The sequence below is a fragment of the Procambarus clarkii genome, chromosome 4 (assembly GCF_040958095.1).
Source record: "Procambarus clarkii isolate CNS0578487 chromosome 4, FALCON_Pclarkii_2.0, whole genome shotgun sequence".
In the NCBI taxonomy this organism is placed as follows: Eukaryota; Metazoa; Arthropoda; class Malacostraca; order Decapoda; family Cambaridae; genus Procambarus; species Procambarus clarkii.
Window position 1 is genome coordinate 39,824,137 of NC_091153.1, and position 19,316 is coordinate 39,843,452.

Below are 19,316 nucleotides of genomic sequence, written 5' to 3' on the forward strand. Positions count from 1 at the left end.
GTTGTCGTTGTTGTTGTTTTAGATTTAGCAACTCAGAACGAAGTGTCCATGTAGCACCGGCTATGGTGAGCCCGTAATTGAGTTCGGTTATTCGCGATAACCTTGTTACTGTGATAATTGGGGTCAAAGTTATAAATGGAGGTGGGGTTTCCTCCTTTTTCCCTGTTTCTTTTCCGCTTCTGATTTAGTGCACTGGTTTTAGTCTTGTTTTAATAACATTGTCATGATGGCGGATGTTGGTGTAGAATGTTCACTAGTGAGTCCCATTCTTCAACTGCTTATCTAATCATTGTAGTGGCTGTGGAATGTGCATGTAATGCAGCTGCTGTCGTTGGATTAATGTTGAGTTTGATGCGCAGGGCTTCAGTAGCTTCACATTCCAGTAAGTAGTGCAATAGTGGCGCCTCTGCTTCTGTTCCACAGATATGACACTCTTTAACTATTGGGTTCATTACCTCCCAGCAGCACTTGTAACCAAGTCTGAGTCTGTGTATGGCTACTGCAATGTCTCTGGATATCTTTTTGCCAGGGGTGAAAGAGTAGTTCCCAGTGGCTTGTTCATACCAAGTGACGCTGGGCTAATAGACATTCTGCAATTTCTTTAATTCTTATGTTCAATGAGCAATCTTTAATTAGTCCCTGAAACATGGATGGTACTATTAATGAATCATAAACTATACCCTGAAAATTATTTGGTATAAGTCAGCAATCTTTGAATAGACACAGAAAAATATTTGCCGACTACAACCATGTGCCGCAGAAGTTTATTAAAAATATAAGCCTTCGACGAAGCATCGTCGAGGCTTCTAAACATTCTCCGTCGACTGAGACTGAGCACCGCCCGAACACCGAAAAATATTTGCGACCAAGACGAAGCGTCGCAAAAACCCCCAAACTCTTCATCACAGTCGCATTTTACACTACTTCTCTCCCATCAACTTTCCCGGCTTCCCCCTCTCGTAATCTTCCATCTCCACTACATACTACGTTCACTACATACTATGTTCACTACATACTATGTTCACTACATACTACGTTCACTACATACTATGTTCACTACATACTATGTTCACTACATACTACGTTCACTACATACTATGTTCACTACATACTATGTTCACTACATACTACGTTCACTACATACTAATGTTCACTACATACTATGTTCACTACATACTATGTTCACTACATACTATGTTCACTACATACTATGTTCACTACATACTAATGTTCACTACATACTATGTTCACTACATACTATGTTCACTACATACTATGTTCACTACATACTATGTTCACTACATACTATGTTCACTACATACTATGTTCACTACATACTATGTTCACTACATACTATGTTCACTACATACTATGTTCACAACATACTATGTTCACAACATACTATGTTCACTACATACTAATGTTCACTACATACTATGTTCACTACATACTACGTTCACTACATACTATGTTCACTACATACTATGTTCACTACATACTATGTTCACTACATACTATGTTCACTACATACTAATGTTCACTACATACTATCTTCACTGAATGCATTATTGTCATTGTCATAACCATCTTCACTACTCATTATCTCCATCACTGTTTTCCGAATTAATTCAGTTCATTGTTTTCAAGTGCATCATGAAATGTGCGGGTAAACGGCGGGAGTAGCTTCAAAACACTGGAAAACACATCTTTGATTTCATTTCAGACTTCATGAAATGGGTGGGAAGGGGGGCGGGGGGGCTAAAGGGCCTTTATATTTTGTAAAGTGTGGCACTGGAGCTGGCCACGATGAGCCTATGTCTACACCCTACCCAAGACCATTCCCCCCTCAAAGTTGAGTGAGACTAGCCCCAAGCATCTATGAAGATATTACTCATACATGATTAAACAATATTATATTATCCCAAATCTTTCTTGCACACCCCTTAGCATGCTCCAGGAATGTTCTCACTAATGAACAAATTCACAAGGGCCGTGACGAGGATTCGAACCAACGTCCGAGATCATCCCAGACGCTGCCTTTATCGACTGAGTCTGGGATGCTCCCGGACGTAGGTTCGAATCCTCGTCACGGCCCTTGTAGATTTGTTCATTTGATGCATCACACTATTGTGATTTCTGTGTGCAATATTCTCACTTCTTGAAGGAACAAAACGCAGTACCACTATTGTATTGTAAATATTACTAGTTCCACAGCCACTGCTGTCTCTCACTCTACCACAATACACTTAACGCTGTGCAGCTCTGTTGCTAAGACGAATTAAAATATGATTAGGGTTGTGAGTATGTGAGTAAGTAGGCTTTTGTGGGGATGATTGATAACAAATTAAGCCACCCAAGAGGTGGCACGGGCATGAGTAGCCCGTAAATGTTGTGAGTGTCTACCTGCCTAGAGGGCAGGTAGACACTCACTGACCAAAGGCTCACCCCGAGGGAGGGAGGCTAGTGACAAAGTGAGAGGGAATCATAGCAAGAGAGAGAGAAGAGAGAGAGAGAGGGAGAGGGAGAGGGAGGGAGGGAGGGGGGGGGCGTGAGGTAGAGGGAGGGAGAGAGAAGCAGGAGGGAGGGGAAGTGATGGCTGCCGTTGCAGGAGGCTTTTGTCAGCAGACTAAGTTAGGGGAATCGGTATATCGCGCACTCCATAACACGCCGGATGTCTGGTAAACTTGGGGCAGGCGCTGTGGGGCAAGGGGAGGATGGGGGAGGCGTTGTGGGGCAAGGGGAGAATGGGGGAGGCGCTGTGGGGCAAGGGAAGGATGGGGGAGGCGCTGTGAGGCAAGGGAATGATGGGGGAGGCGCTGTGGGGCAAGGGAAGGATGGGGGAGGCGCTGTGGGGCAAGGGAATGATGGGGGAGGCGCTGTGGGGCAAGGGAAGGATGGGGGAGGCGCTGTGGGGCAAGGGAATTATGGGGGAGGCGCTGTGGGGCAAGGGAAGGATGGGGGAGGCGCTGTGGGGCAAGGGAATGATGGGGGAGGCGCTGTGGGGCAAGGGAAGGATGGGGGAGGCGCTGTGGGGCAAGGGAATTATGGGGGAGGCGCTGTGGGGCAAGGGAAGGATGGGGGAGGCGCTGTGGGGCAAGGGAAGGATGGGGGAGGCGCTGTGGGGCAAGGGAATTATGGGGGAGGCGCTGTGGGGCAAGGGAAGGATGGGGGAGGCGCTGTGGGGCAAGGGAAGGATGGGGGAGGCGCTGTGGGGCAAGGGAATTATGGGGGAGGCGCTGTGGGGCAAGGGAAGGATGGGGGAGGCGCTGTGGGGCAAGGGAAGGATGGGGGAGGCGCTGTGGGGCAAGGGGAGGATGGGGGAGGCGCTGTGGGGCAAGGGAAGGATGGGGGAGGCGCTGTGGGGCAAGGGAAGGATGGGGGAGGCGCTGTGGGGCAAGGGGAGGATGGGGGAGGCGCTGTGGGGCAAGGGAAGGATGGGGGAGGCGCTGTGGGGCAAGGAAAGGATGGGGGAGGCGCTGTGAGGCAAGGGGAGGATGGGGGAGGCGCTGTGGGGCAAGGGGAGGATGGGGGAGGCGCTGTGGGGCAAGGGAAGGATGGGGGAGGCGCTGTGGGGCAAGGGGAGGACGGGGGAGGCGCTGTGGGGCAAGGGAAGGATGGGGCAGGCGCTGTGGGGCAAGGGAAGCATGGGGGAGGCGCTGTGGGGGCAAGGGAAGGATGGGGGAGGCGCTGTGGGGCAAGGGGAGGATGGGGGAGGCGCTGTGGGGCAAGGGAAGGATGGGGCAGGCGCTGTGGGGGCAAGGGAAGGATGGGGCAGGCGCTGTGGGGGCAAGGGAAGGATGGGGGAGGCGCTGTGGGGCAAGGGGAGGATGGGGGAGGCGCTGTGGGGCAAGGGAAGGATGGGGGAGGCGCTGTGGGGCAAGGGAAGGATGGGGGCGGGGGTAATGGGGCAACCCGCCCTCCTAATAGAACGTCGCATTTCGACGTATACTCCACCTAAGTCCCAACAATCGTCGTACTAGAAAATGGAAGCGGCTCGCGAAATTAACCTACTGTCCCGTTTTCTATTTTGGGTCCTCTGGTAGGTTAGGATAAGGGCACTTTAGCACGACAGTTTCTTGACGTTGGGGAACCTTAGACGGGCTGGTTTTGTGAGGGAGTGAGGAGGGCTGAGGGAGGGAGAGAGGGAGGGAGGTAGAGAGGGAGAGAGGGAGAGAGGGAGAGAGGGAGGGAGGGAGATGGAGTGTCAGAGGGCGGGTCTGGAGTAAGGGGGGTGGGGGCGGGATAGCTGGAAGTTGACCTGCCTCATCTAGTATATTTGTGGCGCAACAAATCACCCAACTATTCAATGGGTGTATTGAAGACAGACCCAAACAAGGCGGAGAGAATTGGCCTTAAGTCAGGGGGCCAGATAAGGCTTCACGTCACCACGTATTTGGTCGTGATCTATCCCCTATTTAATCACGATTATCGGCTTTATATTTTTTTGTCTCCAGCTCTTCTCTTTCTCTCTCTCTATCTCTTTCTCACGTCGTTTATTCGGCTATCTTTCCACCTCATATCTTAGCTTATTTTTGTCCGTGTTTTCATCGTTCTTTTCTAAATTAAGAGGCTTAGTTCTAGGAGTTTGTTGGTGGGGGGACGTACCTCAGAGTGCCTACGGGGGTGGAGCTCTAGCTCTTCATACCCCGCCTTCTGGTCTTGTGTGTGTCTCTTGCATTACAACTTAACTATTTTGACGTTCCAATTCTTGTTTGGGTCTGGTGTTAAAGCTGTGGATGGAGGTGGCTTCCACAACTTATGCCACTGTATTCCACTAGTTGGTCACCTGTACAGGGTTCGAGTACTTCCTCAAGTCTCTTGTTCAATTGTTTGTGTTTTCGGCTTCCACTTGTGTCCTCTTGTCTTAATTTCTCACAATTTGAAGAGACTATCCTTGTAGACCTTGTAGATGTAGGACTATCCTTGTAGACCTTGTAGATGTAGGACTATCCTTGTAGACCTTGTAGATGTAGGACTATCCTTGTAGACCTTGTAGATGTAGGACTATCCTTGTAGACCTTGTAGATGTAGGACTATCCTTGTAGACCTTGTAGATGTAGGACTATCCTTGTAGACCTTGTAGATGTAGGACTATCCTTGTAGACCTTGTAGATGTAGGACTATCCTTGTAGACCTTGTAGATGTAGGACTATCCTTGTAGACCTTGTAGATGTAGGACTATCCTTGTAGACCTTGTAGATGTAGGACTATCCTTGTAGACCTTGTAGATGTAGGACTATCCTTGTAGACCTTGTAGATGTAGGACTATCCTTGTAGACCTTGTAGATGTAGGACTATCCTTGTAGACCTTGTAGATGTAGGACTATCCTTGTAGACCTTGTAGATGTAGGACTATCCTTGTAGACCTTGTAGATGTAGGACTATCCTTGTAGACCTAAGACCTGATAGTCTTATTAGACTATCCTTTAATAAGGTCTATTAAACGATATCAAACTTAGCGATATCTTCATTACCTTACACTTGCTGGGACTGAATTCCAACAACCATTTGATTACTGGAGTTTGTAATGGTTTTATTACTTCCAGCAACTCTCCTCTGTGTTTACATTCATCAGCTTTGCGTCTGTGCAAGTACCAACATGTACGAACTCACTCCGTTTGGTAGGTCGTTCGCATCAATTAGGAACAGGAGTGGTCCCAGGATAGAGCCTTGTGGGACCCGGCTTGTTACACTTCTCCAGCTTGAAACCTCCTCTCTCACTGTGACACTGTGCTTTCTGTCCATGGTGATGGTGTTGATGATGGTAATAGTGATATGGTGACACCATTAATGGTTGCAACGATGGTGGTAATAACAGAGAAGTTGATAATAGAATTTGTGGTTGTGAATTTGTTGATTGTAGTGATAAGTGATTGTAATGATAACAGTGAATGTGATGATAACATGGATTGTGATGATGAAAAGTGATGGTGATGAATTTAAGAATAAAGTTGATGTAGATTAGTGTTGATAATATTGATGATTCTCTCTCTCTCTTTCTCTCTCTCTCTCTCTCTCTCTCTCTCTCTCTCTCTCTCTCTCTCTCTCTCTCTCTCTCTCTCTCTCTCTCTCTCTCTCTCTCTCTCTCTCTCTCTCTCTCTCTCTCTCTCTCTCTCTCTCTCTCTCCCACACATTCTCAGACAGCCTTCAAGACAACACATCTACTATCTTAATCCTGGGATTTTTTCCCTCATTAAGCGCTTGCCCCGCTCCCACAATAAGCGCTTGTCCTGCTCCCACATTAAGCGCTTGCCTCGCTCCCACATTAAGCGCTTGCCCCGCTCCCACATTAAGCGCTTGCCTCGCTCCCACATTAAGCGCTTGCCTCGCTCCCACATTAAGTGCTTGCCCTGCTCCCACATTAAGCGCTTGCCTCGCTCCCACATTAAGCGCTTGCCTCGCTCCCACATTAAGCGCTTGCCCCGCTCCCACATTAAGCGCTTGCCTCGCTCCCACATTAAGCGCTTGCCCCGCTCCCACATTAAGCGCTTGTCCTGCTCCCACATTAAGCGCTTGCCTCGCTCCCACATTAAGCGCTTGCCTCGCTCCCACATTAAGCGCTTGCCTCGCTCCCACATTAAGCGCTTGCCCCGCTCCCACATTAAGCGCTTGTCCTGCTCCCACATTAAGCGCTTGCCCCGCTCCCACATTAAGCGCTTGTCCTGCTCCCACATTAAGTGCTTGCCTCGCTCCCACATTAAGCGCTTGCCTCGCTCCCACATTAAGCGCTTGCCTCGCTCCCACATTAAGCGCTTGCCCCGCTCCCACATTAAGCGCTTGCCCCGCTCCCACATTAAGCGCTTGTCCTGCTCCCACATTAAGCGCTTGCCCCGCTCCCACATTAAGCGCTTGCCCCGCTCCCACATTAAGCGCTTGCCTCGCTCCCACATTAAGCACTTGTCCTGCTCCCACATTAAGCGCTTGCCTCGCTCCCACATTAAGCGCTTGCCCCGCTCCCACATTAAGCGCTTGTCCAGCTCCCACATTAAGCGCTTGCCTCGCTCCCACATTAAGCGCTTGCCCTGCTCCCACATTAAGCGCTTGCCCCGCTCCCACATCAAGCGCTTGCCCCGCTCCCACATTAAGCGCTTGTCCTGCTCCCACATTAAGCGCTTGCCCCGCTCCCACATTAAGCGCTTGCCCCGCTCCCACATTAAGCACTTGTCCTGCTCCCACATTAAGCGCTTGTCCTGCTCCCACATTAAGCGCTTGTCCTGCTCCCACATTAAGCGCTTGCCCCGCTCCCACATTAAGCGCTTGCCCCGCTCCCACATTAAGCACTTGTCCTGCTCCCACATTAAGCACTTGTCCTGCTCCCACATTAAGCGCTTGCCTCGCTCCCACATTAAGCGCTTGTCCTGCTCCCACATTAAGCGCTTGCCTCGCTCCCACATTAAGCGCTTGTCCTGCTCCCACATTAAGCGCTTGTCCTGCTCCCACATTAAGCGCTTGTCCAGCTCCCACATTAAGCGCTTGCCCTGCTCCCACATTAAGCGCTTGTCCAGCTCCCACATTAAGCGCTTGCCCTGCTCCCACATTAAGCGCTTGACCCGCTCCCACATTAAGCGCTTGCCCCGCTCCCACATTAAGCGCTTGACCCGCTTCCACATTAAGTGCTTGCCCCGCTCCCACATTAAGCGCTTGCCCTGCTCCCACATTAAGTGCTTGTCCTGCTCCCACATTAAGCGCTTGTCCTGCTCCCACATTAAGCGCTTGCCCTGCTCCCACATTAAGTGCTTGCCCCGCTCCCACATTAAGCGCTTGCCCTGCTCCCACATTAAGTGCTTGTCCTGCTCCCACATTAAGCGCTTGTCCTGCTCCCACATTAAGCGCTTGCCCTGCTCCCACATTAAGTGCTTGCCCTGCTCCCACATTAAGCACTTGTCCCGCTCCCACATTAAGCGCTTGTCCCGCTCCCACATTAAGCGCTTGTCCTGCTCCCACATTAAGCGCTTGCCCTGCTCCCACATTAAGTGCTTGCCCTGCTCCCACATTAAGCGCTTGTCCCGCTCCCACATTAAGCACTTGTCCCGCTCCCACATTAAGCGCTTGCCCTGCTCCCACATTAAGCGCTTGTCCTGCTCCCACATTAAGCGCTTGCCCCGCTCCCACATTAAGCGCTTGTCCTGCTCCCACATTAAGCACTTGTCCCGCTCCCACATTAAGCACTTGTCCCGCTCCCACATTAAGCGCTTGTCCCGCTCCCACATTAAGCGCTTGCCCCACTCCCACATTAAGCGCTTGCCCCGCTCCCACATTAAGCGCTTGCCCTGCTCCCACATTAAGTGCTTGTCCTGCTCCCACATTAAGCGCTTGTCCTGCTCCCACATTAAGCGCTTGCCCTGCTCCCACATTAAGTGCTTGCCCTGCTCCCACATTAAGCACTTGTCCCGCTCCCACATTAAGCGCTTGTCCCGCTCCCACATTAAGCGCTTGTCCTGCTCCCACATTAAGCGCTTGCCCTGCTCCCACATTAAGTGCTTGCCCTGCTCCCACATTAAGCGCTTGTCCCGCTCCCACATTAAGCACTTGTCCTGCTCCCACATTAAGTGCTTGTCCTGCTCCCACATTAAGAGCTTGTCCTGCTCCCACATTAAGCGCTTGTCCTGCTCCCACATTAAGCGCTTGCCCTGCTCCCACATTAAGTACTTGTCCAGCTCCCACATTAAGAGCTTGTCCTGCTCCCACATTAAGCGCTTGTCCTGCTCCCACATTAAGTGCTTGTCCTGCTCCCACATTAAGAGCTTGTCCTGCTCCCACATTAAGCGCTTGTCCTGCTCCCACATTAAGAGCTTGTCCTGCTCCCACATTAAGCGCTTGCCCTGCTCCCACATTAAGAGCTTGTCCTGCTCCCACATTAAGCGCTTGCCCCGCTCCCACATTAAGAGCTTGTCCTGCTCCCACATTAAGCGCTTGCCCTGCTCCCACATTAAGCGCTTGCCCTGCTCCCACATTAAGAGCTTGTCCTGCTCCCACATTAAGTGCTTGTCCTGCTCCCACATTAAGCGCTTGCCCCGCTCCCACATTAAGAGCTTGTCCTGCTCCCACATTAAGTGCTTGTCCTGCTCCCACATTAAGCGCTTGTCCTGCTCCCACATTAAGTGCTTGTCCTGCTCCCACATTAAGAGCTTGTCCTGCTCCCACATTAAGCGCTTGTCCTGCTCCCACATTAAGAGCTTGTCCTGCTCCCACATTAAGCGCTTGCCCCGCTCCCACATTAAGCGCTTGTCCTGCTCCCACATTAAGTGCTTGCCCCGCTCCCATGCTGTGGTAGTGCTTCTAAGTGTTTTATCCTCGCCTGGTCTTAATTAAGGACGTTGTTTTCATTCTTAAAAGCTTGCTAAGTATGTGGGGCTTATACGTGTGTATTATCATACATTATGTATTTTGTGTTGTGTAATGTGTAACCTGTATTATCATAGATTATGTACTGTGAAACTTGTATTATCATACATTATGTATTATATAGTATAATGTACGATAATACGAGCTAATAATAACGATATTATTGGCTCGCTTAACGATATTATTGGCTCGCTTAACGATATTATTGGCTCGTTTAACGATATTATTGGCTCGTTTAACAATATTATTGGCTCGCTTAACGTAGCTCGCTCAATGATATTATTGTCTCCCTCAACGATTAACGCTTGAGAGCTTGACGATAAGTGCTCGCGAGCTAATATTGTTAGCTCGCTCAACAATGTTATTGGCCCGCTTAACGATGTTATTGGCCCGCTTAACTATAATATTGGCTCCCTTAACGATATTATTGGCTCGTTTAACAATATTATTGGCTCACTTAACGATATTATTGGCTCGCTTAACGATATTATTGGCTCGCTTAACGATATTATTGGCTCGCTTAACGATATTATTGGCTCGCTTAACGATATTATTGGCTCGCTTAACGATATTATTGGCTCGTTTAACAATATTATTGGCTCACTTAACGATATTATTGGCTCACTTAACGATATTATTGGCTCGCTTAACGATATTATTGGCTCACTTAACAATATAAGTGGCTCCCTTAACAATATAAGTGGCTCACTTAACGATATAAGTAGCTCACTTAAATAATATAAATGCTCACGTAGAGATACTCATTAAGGATATAAGTGCCCACGTAAGAATATAACGGTCTCCTAAATTATTTAAGTACTCGCTGACGATATATATGCTCGCTTAATGACATAAGTGTACTCATATTGTTGAGAGTGCACAAATATATCGTGAAAAGTGCATGTTTAACAATACAAGTCCGTAGTTAACGATATAAATGCATACTTAACGATATAAATGCATACTTAACGATATAAATGCATACTTAACGATATAAATGCATACTTAACGATATAAATACATACTTAACGACCTAAATACACACTTAACGACATAAATACACACTTAAGGATAAAAGTGTGCACTGCTACAAGGGTCTTCTTCTCACCGACGTGATGAGCTAAGTCAACCCAATAATTTCACACTAAAACACACTTAAGAATGATGAGTAATCTCCCTCAGCTCGCGATGAATCCCAAGACCGTGGAAGGATGCTGCTTCTCGCTTCATCTCTCTGGGTCGCAGCATCATCCGCCAGGATGGGGGGGGGGGTTATCAGGTGAAAGCGCCAAGCCATTATGGCTATATAGCCCTTGGAAGGGCTCAGGATAAGGATTTGGAATGGGACGGGGGGAAAGAATGGTGCCTAGTCACTTATGGACGGTCGGGGATTGAACGCAGACCTGCATGAAGGCATCTGCCAGGAATGTGAACCTTGTCAGAACATATTATCCTCCTAGATCGCCGCGTGGAAGTAGCTTAAGTAAGTTTTACACCATTTGCTTGAATAATGTACAGGACGAACAACCCAGCGGGTTTTCTTCCTATTGGGGAGTGTTGTACATGCTGCTATGGCGGTGTGTCCACTCACAGGATGAGTGGCGCTGCCCAATACTGTCACTATGGCGGTGTGTCCACTCACAAGATGAGTGGCGCTGTCCAATACTGTCACTATGGCGGTATGTCCACTCACAGGATGAGTGACGCTGCCCAATACTGTCACTATGGCGGTGTGTCCACTCACAGGATGAGTGACGCTGCCCAATACTGTCACTATGGCGGTGTGTCCACTCACAGGATGAGTGGCGCTGTCCAATACTGTCACTATGGCGGTATGTCCACTCACAGGATGAGTGACGCTGCCCAATACTGTCACTATGGCGGTGTGTCCACTCACAGGATGAGTGGCGCTGCCCAATACTGTCACTATGGCGGTGTGTCCACTCACAGGATGAGTGACGCCGCCCAATACTGTCACTATGGCGGTGTGTCCACTCACAGGATGAGTGGCGCTGCCCAATACTGTCACTATGGCGGTGTGTCCACTCACAAGATGAGTGACGCTGCCCAATACTGTCACTATGGCGGTGTGTCCACTCACAGGATGAGTGACGCTGCCGAATACTGTCACTATGGCGGTGTGTCCACTCACAGGATGAGTGGCGCTGCCCAATACTGTCACTATGGCGGTGTGACCACTCACAGGATGAGTGGCGCTGCCCAATACTGTCACTATGGCGGTGTGTCCACTCACAGGATGAGTGGCGCTGCCCAATACTATCACTATGGCGGTGTGTCCACTCACAGGATGAGTGGCGCTGCCCAATACTATCACTATGGCGGTGTGTCCACTCACAGGATGAGTGGCGCTGCCCAATACTGTCACTATGGCGGTGTGTCCACTCACAGGATGAGTGGCGCTGCCCAATACTATCACTATGGCGGTGTGTCCACTCACAGGATGAGTGGCGCTGCCCAATACTATCACTATGGCGGTGTGTCCACTCACAGGATGAGTGACGCTGCCCAATACTGTCACTATGGCGGTGTGTCCACTCACAGGATGAGTGGCGCTGCCCAATACTGTCACTATGGCGGTGTGTTCACTCACAGGATGAGTGACGCTGCCCAATACTGTCACTATGGCGGTGTGTACACTCACAGGATGAGTGACGCTGCCCAATTCTGTCACTATGGCGGTGTGTCCACCCACAGGATGAGTGGCGCTGCCCAATACTGTCACTATGGCGGTGTGTCCACTCACAGGATGAGTGGCGCTGCCCAATACTGTCACTATGGCGGTGTGTCCGCTCACAGGATGAGTGGCGCTGCCCAATACTGTCACTATGGCGGTGTGTCCACTCACAGGATGAGTGGCGCTGCCCAATACTGTCACTATGGCGGTGTGTCCACTCACAGGATGAGTAGCGCTGCCCAATACTGTCACTATGGCGGTGTGTCCACTCATAGGATGAGTGGCGCTGCCCAATACTGTCACTATGGTGGTGTGTCCACTCACAGGATGAGAGACGCTGCCCAATACTGTCACTATGGCGGTGTGTCCACTCACAGGATGAGTGGCGCTGCCCAATACTGTCACTATGGCGGTGTGTCCACTCACAGGATGAGTGGCGCTGCCCAATACTGTCACTATGGCGGTGTGTCCACTCACAGGATGAGTGGCGCTGCCCAATACTGTCACTATGGCGGTGTGTTCACTCACAGGATGAGTGACGCTGCCCAATACTGTCACTATGGCGGTGTGTACACTCACAGGATGAGTGACGCTGCCCAATACTGTCACTATGGCGGTGTGTCCACTCACAGGATGAGTGACGCTGCCCAATACTGTCACTATGGCGGTGTGTCCACTCACAGGATGAGTGACGCTGCCCAATACTGTCACTATGGCGGTGTGTCCACTCACAGGTCGAGTGCCGCTGCCCAATACTGTCACTATGGCGGTGTGTCCACTCACAGGATGAGTGCCGCTGCCCAATACTGTCACTATGGCGGTGTGTCCACTCACAGGATGAGTTGCGCTGGCCAATACTGTCACTATGGCGGTGTGTCCACTCACAGGATGAGTGGCGCTGCCCAATACTGTCACTATGGCGGTGTGTCCACTCACAGGATGAGTGGCGCTGCCCAATACTGTCACTATGGCGGTGTGTCCACTCACAGGATGAGTGGCGCTGCCCAATACTGTCACTATGGCGGTGTGTCCACTCACAGGATGAATGACGCTGCCCAATACTGTCACTATGGCGTTGTGTCCACTCACTGGATGAGTGGCGCTGCCCAATACTGTCACTATGGCGGTGTGTCCACTCACAGGATGAGTGCCGCTGCCCAATACTGTCACTATGGCGGTGTGTCCACTCACAGGATGAGTGCCGCTGCCCAATACTGTCACTATGGCGGTGTGTCCACTCACAGGATGATTGCCGCTGCCCAATACTGTCACTATGGCGGTGTGTCCACTCACAGGATGAGTGACGCTGCCCAATACTGTCACTATGGAGGTGTGTCCACTCACAGGATGAGTGGCGCTGCCCAATACCGTCACTATGGCGGTGTGTCCACTCACAGGATGAGTGACGCTGCCCAATACCGTCACTATGGCGGTGTGTCCACTCACAGGATGAGTGACGCTGCCCAATACTGTCACTATGGCGGTGTGTCCACTCACAGGATGAGTGCCGCTGCCCAATACTGTCACTATGGCGGTGTGTCCACTCACAGGATGAGTGACGCTGCCCAATGCTGTCACTTTGGCGGTGTGTCCACTCACAGGATGAGTGGCGCTGCCCAATACTGTCACTATGGCGGTGTGTCCACTCACAGGATGAGTGGCGCTGCCCAATACTGTCACTATGGCGGTGTGTCCACTCACAGGATGAGTGGCGCTGGCCAATACTGTCACTATGGCAGTGTGTCCACTCACAGGATGAGTGACGCTGCCCAATGCTGTCACTTTGGCGGTGTGTCCACTCACAGGATGAGTGGCGCTGCCCAATGCTGTCACTTTGGCGGTGTGTCCACTCACAGGATGAGTGGCGCTGCCCAATACTGTCACTATGGCGGTGTGTCCACTCACAGGATGAGTGGCGCTGCCCAATACTGTCACTATGGCGGTGTGTCCACTCACAGGATGAGTGACGCTGCCCAATGCTGTCACTTTGGCGGTGTGTCCACTCACAGGATGAGTGGCGCTGCCCAATGCTGTCACTTTGGCGGTGTGTCCACTCACAGGATGAGTGGCGCTGCCCAATACTGTCACTATGGCGGTGTGTTCACTCACAGGATGAGTGACGCTGCCCAATACTGTCACTATGGCGGTGTGTACACTCACAGGATGAGTGACGCTGCCCAATACTGTCACTATGGCGGTGTGTTCACTCACAGGATGAGTGGCGCTGCCCAATACTGTCACTATGGCGGTGTGTCCACTCACAGGATGAGTGACGCTGCCCAATACTGTCACTATGGCGGTGTGTCCACTCACAGGATGAGTGGCGCTGCCCAATACTGTCACTATGGCGGTGTGTCCACTCACAAGATGAGTGACGCTGGCCAATACTGTCACTATGGCGGTGTGTCCACTCACAAGATGAGTGACGCTGGCCAATACTGTCACTATGGCGGTGTGTCCACTCACAGGATGAGTGGCGCTGCCCAATAAACTCGCCCCTCGGGGCAAAACACGATGTTCACGTGTTCTGTTGCCTGTCAGATCGTCTGTCAGTCACCAGGTCACGCTACACAGACATCTCTGTGTCACCCTGAGACTATTGGTGTCCCTGGCGGTCCTCGAGTGCTTGTAATCATAGACAAGTGAGCATCAGCGTCCTAACAGCTGCCTAATGTATTATTCGCCTCAATATTTTGCCCCAAATTCCTCCCCCTCCCCCCCCTGCCAGACGCTAATTGGCAGTTAATTATATTTATGAAGCGGGTAATTTAGGTATGAGTAATGAGGACTTGTACTCATGGCTCACCAACCCCTCCCTTCACACTCATTATATATGCATACTCACTCACACATTTGTAAATATATGAGCTTTGACCTCGCACACACTTGGGTCAACGGTTCAAGTCTACTAGTGCCCAGGCGAATGTAATTACACATGTAATTAGTTCTGACATGGAAAGAATATTTAAAATATCTAACGATTCTTGTATGGACATTATAATATGGGTCATTGTTTGGGCATTATAATTTATTTCATTATCCCACCCCTTGTCACAGTCCGTCCAAATCCTGTATAGTCAAATTTATTTAAGTCTACCTCTTAATATTTCCCGTTTTCTCACATTGTCAATAATAAGAAAATAGGAAAATAAAACAACGTTGAACTAAATCACAAACCATAGAAGCGGATTTTTGTTTACCCTTCACCTGCTCACGCGTGAAAAATGCAATTTTCAATAAATTCGACACCATGATCTGCATCGTCCATTGTGCAATATTGGTAGATAATTGCAACTTCCTTTGAGGTGTGAGCGGCCGTGGGAAAATGCGCCCAAGACGCGTCCTGATCATGACTAACTCTCTCATTTTCACCTGCCTCAGGTATTGGGTTTTGTCGACGAGTACAGACTATTGGGGAGCACCCTGCCTGCCTCTCGCGTGACGGTTGGGCACGAGCCCTGGCCTCTAGTCTAGTGCCTCTAGTCTAGTGCCTCCAGCCTGGTGCCTCTAGCCTGGTGACTCTAGCTTGGTGTCTCTAGCCTGGTGCCTCTAGTCTGGTGTCTCTAGCCTGGTGCCTCTAGTCTAGTGCCTCTAGCCTGGTGTCTCTAACCTGCTGCCTCTAGTCTAGTGCCTCTAGCGTGGTGCCTCTAGCCTAGTGCCTCTAGCCTGGTGTCTGTAGCCTGGTGCCTCTAGTCTAGTGCCTCTAGCGTGGTGCCTCTAGCCTAGTGCCTCTAGCCTGGTGTCTGTAGCCTGGTGCCTCTAGCCTAGTGCCTCTAGCCTGGTGCCTGTAGCCTGGTGACTCTAGCCTGGTGCCTCTAGCTTGGTGTCTCTAGCCTGGTGCCTCTAGCCTGGTGTCTCTAGTCTAGTGCCTCTAGCCTGGTGCCTCTAGCCTGGTGCCTCTAGTCTAGTGCCTCTTGTCTAGTGCCTCTAGCGTGGTGCCTCTTGCCTAGTGCCTCTAGCGTGGTGCCTCTTGCCTAGTGCCTCTAGCCTAGTGCCTCTAGCCTGGTGCCTCTAGCCTAGTGCCTCTAGCCTGGTGCCTCTAGCCTAGTGCCTCTAGCCTGGTGCCTCTAGCCTGGAGCCTCTTGCCTAGTGCCTCTAGCCTGGTGCCTCTAGCCTGGTGCCTCTAGCCTGGTGCCTCTAGCCTGGTGCCTCAAGTCTAGTGCCTCTAGCTTGGTGACTCTAGCCTAGTGCCTCTAGCCTAGTGCCTCTAGCCTAGTGCCTCTAGAGTGGTGCCTCTTGCCTACTGCCTCTAGCCTGGGGCCTCTAGCCTGGTGCCTCTAGCCTAGTGTCTCTAGCCTGGTGCCTCTAGCCTGGTGCCTCTAGCCTGGTGCCTCTAGCCTAGTGCTAGAGGCACTAGTGTGCTCTAGCACACTAGTACTCTGTGCCTTGGTGTACTCACCTAGTTGTACTCGCCTATTTGTACTCATTTGTACTCCTGACACATGATCTATGGCACTAAAGGTCAATTCTCGATACATAATTATAGGGTATAAGTTCCTATGCTTCAAACTGTTTTTGTTAATCCTCTCTGTTCTCCTGATATATTGTATGTCGTGATCATGTCTCCTCTCGTTCTATTCCTTTTCAGTTCCTCTGGTGCCTGGTTTCTGTACCTGGTATTCGGCCTCTGGTACCTGGTATCCGGCCTCTGGTACCTGGTATCCGCCCTATTGTACATTGTATCCGGCCTATTGTACCTGGTATCCGGCCTCTGGCACCTGGTATCCGTCCTCTGGCACCTGGTATCCGTCCTCTGGCACCTGGTATCCGGCTTCTAGTACCTAGTATCCGGCTTCTAGTACCTAGTATCCGGCCTCTGGTACCTGGTATCCGGTCTGTGGTACCTGGTATCCGGCCTCTGGTATCCTGCCTCCCAGCTCTATCGCTAGGCAATAGCCCTGTCGAACCAGCCATAATTGAAAAAAAAACTTGAAAATAAAATTACAATTAAAACTCTAGTTATTGTGAAATGTTCCATAGATTAACAGGAACTGCAATGAAAAATCCACAAATTAATTAATAACGTGAAATAACGAAATATGCGACGTTTGATGTGAACAACAAAAGCTTGTGCTTTTGTGGTAGTTATAATAATGCCTTTTAATGAGTCTTTTTAGTCCACAGATTTGGGCTCTGAACTTTGCCCCAATTGGGTCATAATTTAAGCTAATGTATGAACTTTTTTTGACCTTTCAGTGTAGGATGGTTTAATATGTAGGGTTTGGACGGGTTTTATATGTGTTCTTTTGTCTCTTTTATGTTTTGTTCATTTGAACTTAGTTTAGTTTGTATATTGTAATGAAGATGGATTGACTTGGATTAGGTTTAAATGGATTTGTGTCGTAGTTTATGTCTTCTGGGAACAATCTATATAGTGTGTGTGTGCGTGTGTGTGGGGCATGTGTGTGTGTGCGCTCATGCGCTACGGAAAAATTGAAAATATAAAAACAGGAACCACGTACAAAACGCAGGCAAATCATAACATAGAACGAAAAGGCAATGTAAAGGACCTGGGTGTACTCATGTCGGAAGACCTTACCTTTAAAGAACACAATAAAGTAGCCGTCACAACTGCAAGAAAAATGACAGGTTGGATAACAAAAACTTTTCACACTAGAGATGCTATACCGATGATGATACTTTTCAAAACGCTTGTGCTATCTAGAGTGGAGTACTGCTGCACAATGACAGCCCCTTTCAAAGCTGGAGAAATTGCTGACCTAGAGAGCGTGCAGAGATCCTTTACTGCTAGAATCCACTCAGTAAAACATCTAAATTACTGGGACCGACTAAAGAGACTAAATCTGTACTCCCTTGAGCGCAGGCGGGAGAGATACATAATAATTTACACGTGGAAAATAATTGAAGGGCTGGTCCCAAACCTGCACACAGAAATAACACCACATGAGACCAGAAGACATGGCAGGATGTGCAGAATACCCCCGTTGAAAAGCAGAGGTGCAACAGGTACTCTGAGAGAGAACTCTATCAACATCAGAGGCCCGAGACTGTTCAACACGCTTCCACTACACATAAGGGGCATAACTGGCAAACCCCTCACAGTGTTCAAGAGAGAACTGGATAAGCACCTCCAAAGGATACCTGATCAACCAGGCTGTGACTCATACGTCAGGCTGCGAGCAGCCGCGTCTAACAGCCTGGTTGATCAGTCCAGCAACCAGGAGGCCTGGTCGACGACCGGGCCGCGGGGACACTAAGCCCCGGAAGCACCTCAAGGTAGCCTCAAGGTGTGTGTGTGTGTGTGTGTGTGTGTGTGTGTGTGTGTGTGTGTATGCGTGCAAATGCGTGATGTTGTTTTAAATTCAGCTACTCGGAACTAAAAGTTGCAAGTAGCACGGGCTATGGTGAGCCCGTAGTGGACTTACCTGGCACAGGAGCGGGGCAAGTAGCACGGGCTATGGTGAGCCCGTAGTGGACTTACCTGGCACAGGAGCGGGGCAAGTAGCACGGGCTATGGTGAGCCCGTAGTGGACTTACCTGGCACAGGAGCGGGGCAAGTAGCACGGGCTATGGTGAGCCCGTAGTGGACTTACCTGGCACAGGAGCGGTGCAAGTAGCACGGGCTATGGTGAGCCCGTAGTGGACTTACCTGGCACAGGAGCGGTGCAAGTAGCACGGGCTATGGTGAGCCCGTAGTGGACTTACCTGCCACAGGAGCGGGGCAAGTAGCACGGGCTATGGTGAGCCCGTAGTGGACTTACCTGCCACAGTAGCGGGGCAAGTAGCACGGGCTATGGTGAGCCCGTAGTGGACTTACCTGCCACAGGAGCGGGGCAAGTAGCACGGGCTATGGTGAGCCCGTAGTGGACTTACCTGCCACAGGAGCGGGGCAAGTAGCACGGGCTATGGTGAGCCCGTAGTGGACTTACCTGGCACAGGAGCGGGACAAGTAGCACGGGCTATGGTGAGCCCGTAGTGGACTTACCTGGCACAGGAGCGGGACAAGTAGCACGGGCTATGGTGAGCCCGTAGTGGACTTACCTAGCACAGGAGCGGGGCAAGTAGCACGGGCTATGGTGAGCCCGTAGTGGCCTTACCTGGCACAGGAGCGGGACAAGTAGCACGGGCTATGGTGAGCCCGTAGTGGACTTACCTGGCACAGGAGCGGGGCAAGTAGCACGGGCTATGGTGAGCCCGTAGTGGACTTACCCGGCACAGGAGCGGGGCAAGTAGCACGGGCTATGGTGAGCCCGTAGTGGACTTACCTGGCACAGGAGCGGGGCAAGTAGCACGGGCTATGGTGAGCCCGTAGTGG

The 19,316-nt window shown here is 50.5% G+C and overlaps 1 protein-coding gene across 1 annotated transcript; it reads right to left on the reverse strand.

The window, feature by feature from the left end:
* Window positions 1-6,164: 6,164 nt before the first annotated feature.
* On the reverse strand, window positions 6,165-9,218 carry LOC123747980 (golgin subfamily A member 6-like protein 25). Its single transcript, XM_069335936.1, has one exon. It carries the CDS (start codon window positions 9,216-9,218, stop codon window positions 6,165-6,167), a length of 3,054 nt encoding a protein of 1,017 aa, XP_069192037.1.
* Window positions 9,219-19,316: the final 10,098 nt, after the last annotated feature.